Source organism: Lagopus muta, chromosome 5 (genome assembly GCF_023343835.1).
Source record: "Lagopus muta isolate bLagMut1 chromosome 5, bLagMut1 primary, whole genome shotgun sequence".
In the NCBI taxonomy this organism is placed as follows: Eukaryota; Metazoa; Chordata; class Aves; order Galliformes; family Phasianidae; genus Lagopus; species Lagopus muta.
In genome coordinates, this window is record NC_064437.1 from 21,295,216 (window position 1) to 21,307,461 (window position 12,246).

A 12,246-nucleotide genomic window follows, 5' to 3' on the forward strand; every position below is an offset into this window, starting at 1 on the left:
AAACGATATCTAAGAAATTACTGGCTATAAATTTTTAAAATAAAAATTAATGCAAGCATGAGATCTCTTCAACTCTGCTTGCAGTGTCTTGCCAATGATATTGCTGTGTTCCTTTAACTATTGATGAGGGGGTATTATGGTGCTGAGAATTCAGTTTTTGCATAATCTACTTTAATTCTGTTCCATTACATATGTGCAAGTAAAGCTGATTTCTGAGTAGACAAGGGCCTGTATGCAGTCAGAGTGCCACGAAATTGCTAAAAAATAAGTAAATAATTGAAAAGACAACATGGCTAGTATGAGCCCAGAAGATCTATTTGATTTCATGAATAAGATCTTTGTAATTTTACTGTTTTATCAGGTGATAGGGTAGCTTATTAAAAACAGAGCATTTGAGGATGTAAATAGTACTAACGTATTTAGTGGCTAATAAAATATCCTTGCAGGTTTGCAGAAAACCGAGTAAGAAGAAGGGGTTCATGGTATAATGAGTAAGTTAGCAATGCCCCCTTGTCTCTAAGGAAAGGTATGTAATACCTGGGCTGTTAGGCACGCACCAGCTTGCAGACGTAATGGAAACGTGGGCATTTGGGTTCGAAGTGTGGATTTACCAGGAATCCATGAGTGTCAGCGCTACTTTGAATGCTCATATATTGAGAAGCCGAGAGAATGACTTCCCATGACTTTGCAAGATTTAAATGCAGTGTCTAAAAAAGTTTTAAAAAGAAAACACTTTTGCGTGAGGTAATAAAAGCCACGCAAGTCTGAACTTGCTTTTTAGTATTCCAGAGCAGAATTAACATTTTTTTTTTCTTTAGCATATGACAAATGTAGCTTTTACAGCTTTGTTGTAGTGTATTAGCTAGAAAGTACGTAATTGAGATTGGAGTAGGTACTTGGCTTCAGTTCAACGGAGGCATTGAGAGTCAGGGAGGAAGATGTGTTCAGAATAACCTCACCTTCAGGAGTGCCACATTTATCAATCCCCCTACAATGACCAGGAAAATAAATGACATCATCGTTAGCTACCGAGGGCCTACGGTAAGTGATTACCCACCTGACCTGAAAAAAGGTGGTGAGAGTGGGCTGTTCTGAGGAGTTGTTTTTTTCCAAGAGCATAAAAGAGGAGTGAGAATGCTTGTGATAATGCAGTGCTGAATGTAGGTATTCTATATTAGGAGACTGAACGCTGAGAATGAACTTGAAAGAAAAAGAAAAAAAGAGGGGAAAAAAGCCTCACAGATAACTCGATAATAATTTCAGAACTATAGTAGCTCTCATTACAGAACTTTGTCTTTATTTGTACTCAGTTAATGTGCTTGAGATCACATCCATGCCTTATGTTCATGGAAAACACTAGTTTTATATCTGGAGGTATCTTTACCCCTTATTGACTAAAAATATTTACGAATAGATAGATTTCATAACCAGTAACACGCATTTTTTAAAGGAAATTACATTTTGTTTCTGAGAAATAGGGTTTTGGAATAAGCTTTGGTTGGTTAGTAAATTCCGTTTCTTCAGCTAAATTGGCACAATTAAAAATGCTGTAAATATCATAAGCTTTCTTAACTTGGACAAAAATCTTTTGTCTTGGTGTGTCAAATAAGATCTCTTCATTCTGTGAAACAGATTTCCTTTTAATTAAAAATGAAAACCTAGGCAGCAAAAATTCAAATTGCAGATTACGAGAGTGCCCTCTCGTGGCTTCAAGGGTGTATCCTTTGCCTATAAAAGCCTTGCTTTTTGTGGCAGCAGATCATTTGGAAATCAAGCACCATTTCCTTGCATTATTATTATTATTATTAACTAAAATATTAGCAGGGTTTAATGTAACCTAAAGATTCAGGTGTTTCCATGTGTCTTGCATCCTTTTATTGTCAGGAATGAACAGCACAAGCAGAGCTGGTGTCCCCACATTGCTCAGAGCTTCCCCTCACCAGCTGATAGCATTCATTGCCTCTGCTGTGATGGTGGCTGATTTTCATTTAGTCAGGGAACACATTTAAATGAAAAAAGAAAAAAATATATATATATATATGTATGTATATATATATATATATGTATATACCTTTGTAAAGTGTGTTTTGGTGTTTTTATTAGTGAGAGTCCTGTTCTCTTCTGTGCCCACTCTCTCCATGGGTTTCAGCAAAGGGCTGTTGCACCTCTCTGGCAGGATTCTGTCCATTGTTAACCCATGAAATGAAGTAATCCTTGCCTGTCCTTCTTTGGATTTTTTCAATGAACTTTCAAGAAATCTCTCCACTAATTACCATGATTCTTTTTAAAAAAGAAAGTTCTTTTAAAAAAAAAAAAAAAAAAAAAAAAAAAGGAAAGATAGTTTAATGATCAGGAAATTGCTCTGGAATTTTTTGTTGCCTGGTGGGACGTTTAATGGAACACTTAATTTTTCAGGGCAATATGACCAGTGCATCTAACTTTGATCTATCTAAGAGAGAAATTTAGACAGTAAAAAGTTTGCAGATGCTTTTCCTGGCTATTAGATCTGACTACTAGAATTTACTTTGTCAGCAAACACAAGAGCAGCTTTTCGAAGGGCCTTTCTTCTACAAACAAATGGAAGAATCTAAAAGAAAAACACTCTTTCACAAACAGGAGAGCTTATGGACATCTTAACATGTCAGTGCTATCTTCTGCTTAAATTACTGTTTCTTCTGTGCTCCTGAGGAGCAATCACAAGCAGCGTTCTGACCTACCCTGTCCAAAGCAGGGGGCCCAGGGGTCAGTCCACCTATGTCCCTTCCAGACTGCTTTTGCCTCCTGGCCTGAAAGTTCGGAGAGCACAACCTTGTATCTAAAGCTTCAGCTCTGTCACAGACTGTTCCCTAACCTTTTCTTTCTCTCTCTAATCCTGTAACTGAGTGGAGGAAAAAAAATGAATAAAGAAGTTCAATTGAAAGTAAAGTTTGCCCTGGGGGCTGAAGGAGGGAGAAGTAGAAGAAACAGAAAAAGCCTTTCCTGCAGGGATCTCAGTGTCCCTGAATGTGAGAGTCAGGATTAAACCCAGATAATTTTAGACACTTCACTAAAATGTCGAAGTTACTTGCAATGGTATCTTGTGCTATTTCCACAGTAAGTGGAGTAAGAGAGGCATGGCCAAAGGGCAATTCAGCCCATGTAGGATCAAGATTACATCCCAGTAATTCCACTTTCCTGCTGCTTGTTGTGTAATTTAGGCATGAGGGCAGCTGGAATTAGTTCAGGTACCCGACTCAGAGTACCATCCATGTTCCTAGGTGCCTTGTAAAGATTCTTTGTGTCAAGCAGAATAGCCTTACTGGTGCCAGGTGGGTGGGTCGACTCCTCTAAGTGCCTAGTTCTGGCTGGGAGCCTTGGGCAGAAATGTATTTGGAGTCAATCTTATTGTATTAGGGCACAATCACTTTTCTTTGTGACTGTGTATTTAAATGTGACTGGTATCTATTGGCTCTTCAGTTGTCTGGAGGTTTGATGGACAGAGTTCAGTGCTGCTCAGGTTTTATGTAATTTTTTTTTTTTTTTGTAATATTTGGGCTTCCCATTAAATTTTATGTCTAAAAAAAACATGACTTTTGTGTTGAGGATCACACCTGCTTAATGCATTTTACCTTCAGTCACTTATATTATTGTCTTAACATGTTTGTGCTTTTGATAATTTTTCCTCTGAGAAAAGTTGTGTGTGATCTGCCGTGATTAATTCCAGAAGGGATTTTGCCATGTGATAGTTCTGCTGATGCAAGAATATGTCATATGTTTTAACTAAAAGATTGGCTTAGCAAGTAATCTTGGTTTTACCTGTATAAGAATGATATCAAATAGATAACATATTCCAACCAGGTGAACCGTGTTTGCAACTCTTCTGAATCACTGAAGCTACACTCTGTGTTACATTCTGGTCTATGGGCTTTTATGCTTCCTCAGAAACATCCTTTCTTTCCTGCCTTTCACATGCCTTTCTAGATATGGATTAATTTTTCCATTCTGTTGTGTGCTCCCCTCATCTTTTTACTGGTCTCAGTGCTCCATCCTGCTGCTTCCCTTCAGTCAAACAATTGAATATTGTTACTATCAAGAAACAAAATAAGTGGAATTTTTTGGTTAGTTTCTGTAACTAAAAATTCTGCCAGTAAATCTCATTCATAAAATTGCTCACAAAAGAATCCCCACCAAACCAGAAAGAATTATTGTTGATAAAATAGCTGCTGCCTTTAGTTGTTGCAAATAGCACTGGCAATCTCAGATGATGATCTTGTAGGTCGTTTCCAACCTTGTGATTCTATGATTCTATGTCCAATTTTAAAAGGCTAATGCTTTTCCTTGCTGCCAACACAAGTTCAGGCAGGCTGCCTTCCTTTGCTGTGCTCTGTGTGCCCAGATGTCACAGCATGTCAGCTGCAAGTGGCCAGTTTCGCTAAGAATGGCCTCTGTGCCATGGAGAGGGATGAGACTGAGCTGGCTGTGTAGGGCAATGCCAGCTGTGGGCAGCTTTGGGGCCTCAGTCGGTGCACAGGGGTGGTACATGTCATGGGCTTCCCAAAAGAAACCACTCCGATTCATCAAAGAAAAGGAGACTTGTCGTTTGGAAGATAAACAACTGTGTCTGAGAAAAGTGAGCAGAAATGTATTTAATCTGTAAAAATGCAAAGCAGTATCTTATTTGAGTAAAATCCTCAAATAACGTCTGTTCAGGAGTATGAATGTAGAAAGCATAGAATTTGTTAATTTGTCAAGGTCCAAATTTGGAACAGAAATAATAAGAACGTGCTTTCCATGACCATCTGTCTCAAGAGATGTCACTGCTGTGACAAATCCTGCCTCAGCGCTGATATTCCTGTTCATGTTGCCTTTGTCTTTAAACATACTTTGGGGACTTTCCTGCTGTGGCAGACTCTTTATTGCCACAGAAAGGATTTCTTTTTCTCATTGGGGACCTACTTTGTTGATTTCTTTTCCTGTGCCATTTCAATTATCGGGATCTCAGAATCAAGGACACTGTTGTCTCATGGCATACAGTTGTATGTTTTCCAGCCACTTCACGATCTTTCAAATGCATTATCTATGCATCTCAATAAGTTGAAGCGGAGAAGATCTTTATCCTGGGAAAGATGAAGCTGTTTTTATGTTGCATTAAGAAGTCTGTAAAACTAGCCTTAAGTCCCATGTAATGCTACTACCTTTACTAATAAAAGGAAATTTGGCATCTTAGATGGTATCCATTTAGCTTATATTCAAGGCAACTTCTATATATCAAACAGCACGGCATCACTATGTTATCTTACTTTATATGGGTAAAAGCATGCAAGGAATTTTTGAAGAGACCACTTCTAGAAATTCACCTGGAATTTTATTTCACATCCATCTTGGGCTGGTGGCGGTGTAGCTAATTGGTATTCCAAGCACTACTTTCAGCTTGTCGGTGGTTATTTGTACCATACCCTTGAAAAAGGAAAGGCAACTAGGAAGAGAAAGTTTAGTAACTGTACTTATGTTTTATCTCTGTTCTTCCCCTTTTCCCTATCAGTCCTGGCTCTTGTGGAGTGCAAGGTTAAGTATGCTTCCTTTGATTTCATTACCCATTGCTTCAGTTCTCAGTCTTTAACTGGAAAGGAGTGGGTTGTGGTTAAGTGGAAAGTTGGGCACTCTGGTCTTTTGCTTCCCTACTGGAGGTGAAACTGTAATTGCTTCTGTTACTGTGTCATAGAGGATAGGTGAAATAAAAAACTGAAGCAGAAGTAATAGTGGATTTCTGTTTATTTTACTTTCTCATACTGAATGAATTATCTTAAAATTATTAAGAAAAAGCAAACAGTACTTCATGTATTTGAAGTGTAGTAGATATTTTTCTTTACTTGAAATTCTACACGTGCTGATATATTGAGCAGGCAGTAAATGTGAAGTTATATATGTGCTGCCATTACTCAAAAGATTATTTGTTTCTTACATCGAGGACAATTAATGGCAGCAGCCTGGTTAAACTTCCTGCCTCGCTGCTGATCAATAAGCACTCGTTCCAGAAAGCTGTGCTTCTGAAAGGTCTGGTATTAAATAAAAAACTGGTATTTTAAAGATTGACTTTCGTGCCCAATCAAAAATGTAACCATCTTAAATTTAAATCCTTTAACATTCCTGTATTTTGTCTGCTTTTTTATGCCAAAGTTGTACATTTTTTGAGGCTACCAGCAAGCAGAATAGAACAGTATAAGGACCCCTTCTCACTTGTTAGATTTTACCCACATTTATCCTGTCATCACCTTTTTCTGGTTTCAGTGATCAGCATTTGTTGCAGTTGTATAGGTAACAAACCACTTGTGGAAAGGGATTTTGAAGTCAGAAGTCAGGTAGAAACCCAATGGTTTGAATCTTTAGGCAAATGCATCACCTTTATTATTGAAAGAATATACTTGGGATTAAAGACAATTGCTTGCAGCCAGTGAAAAATGGAATGTATGGCAACAACATTCCACTGTCCATAGTCAGGAGCGATCAGCTGCAGTCGTATGCTGCCACCAGAATGAATGAATGCAATTTCCAAACATCACTAGCAAAAAACCATTGCTCTGCATGGAGCTGTGTTGTCTGAACATAATCTCGCGCTGGCTGTGGTTGATCCTTTGCTGTATTTTGCATGCAGGCTTGGGAGATGGTTCAACAGTGGTTTGTGGTGAGTGCGAGCTTGTTGTGTGATAAACAGCATGTGTTGAACTCTGCTATATTCTGAGAAAGGTGAGAGATGGGTTTCTGTGGTGCAAGGTGCTTGAAGATGGAAAAATATAAAATGCCAAGGCTGAATCTTAGCTAATATTTAGATATAAGGTAGATATATTAAATAATATATTTATTATGTTAGCAGAACTAGTTCAAATAAGAAAAACAGTAGAGTAGTTCTTAAGAAATTTGTTTCTTCAGTTGGTAGAAAAAACATGACAGCAGTCTATTAAGACTTTATAAAGTTCTGGTGCAGCAAGAAAGGAGTGTTACAATATCATTTCTTGAGGTAATAAATTTAAATGGTCTGGTTGTTATTAGAATGCTGATCAGGAAGGAAACAGAAGTCTGTCCTTTTTTCATAAAATGGTATAAAAAAGGTTACACACTTCAAAATGCAGAAAAGACAAATTAAAAGCTTAAATAACTGCAAACAGCAGGGTACGTCAGTAATGGAAGGACTTCTTAAATGACTTTGACAGCTTTTGCAGGTGCACGTACTATGTCACTTTACCTAGTGGAGCACTGAAAAAGATTTATGGTTCTCCTTTTGCAATTTATTAAGAGTTTCTTTTTTTCTTTTTCTTTCTTTGCAAAAGAGTCTGGACATACCCCTCCCTTGCAGTAGTTTTTATTGCAGCTCCTAGAGGAAAGTCACCTATTCAAAAACATGTGTTGCTTGTTGTCTCAGTGGCCAGCTTGCAGAGCTGTAAACTCTGGAGAATGTTGTTATTTACAGACAGATATTTGCCTTTCTTTCTCCTTTTACATTTTCTTTCCGTATAGGGATCTGATTTAATTTGGATTAATCTTGAATTTTTTTCTTGTATGAAGCCTAAACATCTAATTTGATAGCAGAAATCCTTTCAGAGTCTGACCAACAGGACCTAGAATTTATTTTTTTTTTTAAAGGTTTGTTGATATTTGCTATGTTATACTCTTCATATACGATATTTTGCTTTCACTAATTTGCTTCTGTAATACTACCCTAAGATGCCTCAAGAAGCCAAATATGTGTAACTGCTATGTCTGTGCTGTTTGCGGGTTTTCAGTAATTTCATTCCTGTTTTTCAAAGACACAACTTTTTTTATTGTTAAACTTGCAGACTTTTAAAAAGCTCTCTGAAAAATTACTTCCTATGTTGGCATATCATGGAGTTATCTTGTAGGAATTTATTCAATTGACAGAGTTAACCCATCTGAGAATAAACAAGGGTTTGGTTTTCAGAAAATTCTCAACGTTTTTAAAGACTCTTTCCTGAAAAATCTCCTCTTTATGTTAATAAAGGTAAAAGATGGCAGCATCTAATTCTGATGCAAATTTCAAGTGAAAGAGCGTTTTGCCCTCCAAAAGTCAGTTCCAGGGTTAGAGCTTTAATGTAAGTGAATGTCACGTCAGTCAGAATTTTCCAGACCAGGTAGTGAATTTCCAGTCTTACAGAAATAAACTATTTTAATTGCCTCAGTGAAGACAAACTCTAAAATTTAAATCAGTGAGGTAGCCAATTAACAGTATCAATTAAGGCAAAGTAGTTAACCTTCCTTGTAGTTATTTGCAGTAGTGTGATTGATTTCAGTAATGATGGAAATAATTCAAAGAACTCTCAGAGCCTGGAAATAACTTGAATTTACAAAGGAAATTTAATTGACTACTGCTAATGAAAGGAATAGATAAAATACTTCTACTTAGCATGGTGCGGTACAACTGTAGGTAACTACCCTGGTGTGTAGCTACCGAAAGACCAGTGGGCCATCTTTTAGCAATTTGCTTTCTTGACAATCTGTGCTGTATTTAATAGATCTTGTCTGCATTCATTAACTGTCTTTTTTCTATTTCTAATTTCTATTTCTAAATGTTTTATTACATATTTTGATTCTTTGCATTAAAATAATTATAGTAAAACCATTCCTGCTCAAAGTTTTTAAATTATTCCTATTTTTGTCGTACTAACGAATAGTAAAGTACTATTCTGTCAGATAAGTTATATCTTATGATGGCTTACTCATTCAAAGCTGTTTTACCTGGTTTATCTGTAACATTTCCTAAACCTTCCCAGTTTTATATTTAATAAATAGTGCTTCAGAAAATGGTCCAAACATCTTAATATTGTGTTTGAGCACTATTTGTTTGTTCTGCTAAGCTAAGTCAAACCAGAGAGTGTTCTATAAGGTGTTTATCAGTAAAATATGTAGGTCACTCTGAGAGTAATGCCTCCTATTTATTTCCATGGAAACTACAATGGATACAAAGAACACAATAGCACTATCTCATAGAGCAAATTCTCAGCTACAAAATGATTTTTCAACATAGTCACCACCAGTGGCTGTGCGTTTTCACCAGCAGTGAAAAAGAGTCTGCACACCGCACACATAACCATCTGCACCAGAGAAGATGATCCACTGTCACAGTACTCTAACAGTGCTTACATCCACTGTTTGGTCTCTATCAACATTCAGAAAGCACTGATGAATGTCAGTGGGTGCCTTTTTTCCTGCCTGGAGGAATTCAATGACACTGCTTTGCTTCATACGCGCTTCTATGTCGGAATCCATTTTGTCAGACAGTCCCTCTGCTGCCATCTGTCACGTGGCAACAAAATGTGGTGGAATATTGGTAGGAAGGTTCAGCCTCTACTGCCACATTACAAACATCCATCCCTAATGTCATGAGCCACCATAATAAAGTAGGAGGCCTTAGTTTCAGAACAGTCCTTGTACAGTAGCAATATTAATATCATGTTTGTTCCTCTGTGGTCCATCTTATATCTTTCATTCAGCATGAAGCGTAGTCTGGTTTCTTTCCTTGTTTTTAATACTACATTTTTTTTTTTTTTTATTAGCTGTTACTTGGTTTTTCACATTAAAAGCCACATTTTTTCTTTGTGGACAAAGAAGTATAGGAAGTGCTTAGTCTCTTGTTGGACAAGAGAAAATATGTGTCAGACTATAAGGAATATACACTGAGTCATTCCTGTTAATAACGGAGGAAAAAAAAGTATGGTGTGTATCCTGGTACATGTAGAACCCTGAGAACATCTGTAATAGGTGACATACTGTAATCCTCACAATACAAGATCTCTGAGCTCCTTGCCTGAAATTAAGGCCATATTTCCTCCTCACCAGGGGCTTGCAGGCATTTGGTGAACTGTATGATGAGATGTGGGTAGTAGCACTTCTTTATACTTGTGTATGATTTTCTTTAAAGTTAGCTAACATTGTTTTCCCTTTGCACAAATTCCGTCCATGTGTCTTTAAATTATAGCCAGTCTTACAAAGCTTGGAATCCCTTCTGTAGATGGATTGTCCGCACTGTTAATTTTTTGTGGGGTTTTGATATGAAATGATTGTAAGAGATGCACAGACCTTCTGACTATCACTTGTGTTTCACAAATTTTTAACTTAAACATTCTGGTCAAGATAGAGATTTTTTTCCAAGTGTAGTAAGAATCTTCAGCCTGGTCATGTTTGCCAAATAAAAATGTGATTAAACAGGTTACTCAGTATGATAATGTGTGAATTTACAGCTAACTGCTCTGTACAGGCTTCTAATAGGATGCTCTGAGTGTACACTAAACTTAAGTAAGTGTAATTTAAAATAAAGTATCTTGCACAAAGGCATCCTTGTTGTACAGCTTTCAAGCTGACGTAGTTTACTCTATCCTTCTTAACACTCAAATATAAATTCAATTGTGTAAAGAGACTCCAGGCTTCTTGCCACTTTCAGAAATCCATTCTTCTTCATGCTCAGTAGACCACATTAACTTCAGAACTTTGCAGATATTTCTGTCAGAAAACAGTAAATTACAGTGCTTTGTCTTTATGAGAAAGGATAGGTAGTAGCTTGAGTGATGCTTTACATTGTATAGGCAGCCTTCTGCTAATCAAGGCTCTGCATAAATAATAATGCACTCCACAGACCATGAGGAAAAATGGTTTTCTAGCTCTTTAACTGATTACATCTGTGAATTTTGAGTTTTCTTATAACAACTTCTAGAAGACCGGGTCAATATGTGCCTTTCCTTATTGGTGCTTTGGAAGTCTTTAACGAGTGTGGTAGCAGTTAGATTCCAAATAATGCTGGCGTGCACTTGAGTTTTGTTTCCTTTGTTTAAAAAAGACAAGAAGTGTGTAATATTAGTTTTCTATCCTCCAGACACGTTTCAACCAGCACCTCAATAACCAGGATTTTACCTTGGATGAAGATGATGATGATGAAATAGAGAGAACAAGCAAGTAAGAGGCCTGTTGGGATATGTGTGTATGTATGGTGATTAGGAGAGTTTAGTATAATCCTGAATCTTTACAGGTCAGGATACAAAGAAGAGTGAAATTTTGTTTGTCAACATGGTGACCTCAGCTAACCTGGTCCTTGAGTTTTTGGCCATGGAAGGAGCTTTTTTAGAAGTATTCCAAATAGACAACACTAGGGAAAGACTGCAGTAGCTTGGAGGTCAGAAGTAAGGTTGTTGCAGTGAGTGAAAGAGAAAATAAGAGACAAAAACACTGTTTGCAATTGCAGGTAAGCATTACTTGGGTAAATCTGCTCAGGTGACAGAAGAAGAGTTGCAGTATGAGAGCCTTGCCACTAGAACAAAAGATGTGGCTAGATCAGCTGGAGAGAGGTGTAGCAATGCTTACCTAAATGTAAAGTATAGACAAGGCAAAAGTGGAACCAAATTTGGAATAACAATCAAATTCCTGGGAAGGTTTGGGATATCGTGTTAAGGATAACTTAATAGTTGAGTGGTTAAGGAGGAGCAAAGTGAAGAATCACCAAATGGCCACTGCCTCTGTGTAGATCTGTACATCTATGTTTAGGTAGGGTTGTTGACCTCGAAGAAAAGTGGGGCTTATAGTCATTTTAAGTGTTTGAATGTATACTGCTACTTACTTTCAGGAGTGTCTGTAATAATGTAGTTTTTGTGCTCCCAACTGATGCAAAAGATTTTGTCTTTAGGTTATCATCAGAAGACAGTGAAGAAGCTTCTGCTTGCTTTTATGATAGTGATGATTCCGGGGACACTGGAATAACTTCACAGCAACAAGGAGAAATGGACTTGCTTGGGGAGATTTTGGACACGCTGAGCACACACAGTTCAGATCAAGGAAAGCTTTCAGGAGCAAAGAGCCTGGACTTCTTTAGGTCGATGGATGACATTGATTACAAGACTACGGTTAGTCTCCTGGTTTCACTTGAACATAACCACAGTCCTTTATACTGGAATCCTGCACTGCTGAAATCAACAACATGCAGACCTGTCACTACTGAATAGTCCTTACAATTGCTAGCATGTCATTCTGCTGCTGCAAAACAGCACACCCATGCTGGTAGCTTTGTGATGGATTTTCATGAGTCAAGATATTGGTTACACTTTTGTTCAGTTTACCAAGTCATCTGGAAAACGGACTTTTTTCCCTTCTAACAGTAACCGCATACAAAACTGTTAATAATGTAATAATTTACTTAATCAGATAATTTAGTATTATATTTAGTTGTCCAATCTTGAATTCCCAGAGCTAGTTTTAATCTATGTTATGCGG

The 12,246-nt window shown here is 37.4% G+C and overlaps 1 protein-coding gene across 2 annotated transcripts in view; it reads left to right on the forward strand.

The window, feature by feature from the left end:
* The window catches only part of DENND1B (DENN domain containing 1B), a 144,857-nt gene that overhangs the window by 124,405 nt on the left and 8,206 nt on the right, over positions 1 to 12,246 (forward strand). For both annotated transcript variants that reach the window (XM_048944265.1, XM_048944266.1), the window contains 2 exons: positions 10,859 to 10,938; positions 11,663 to 11,879. In XM_048944265.1, coding sequence (XP_048800222.1) covers positions 10,859 to 10,938; positions 11,663 to 11,879 — 297 coding nt within the window. The remainder of the gene's footprint in view (positions 1 to 10,858; positions 10,939 to 11,662; positions 11,880 to 12,246) is intronic.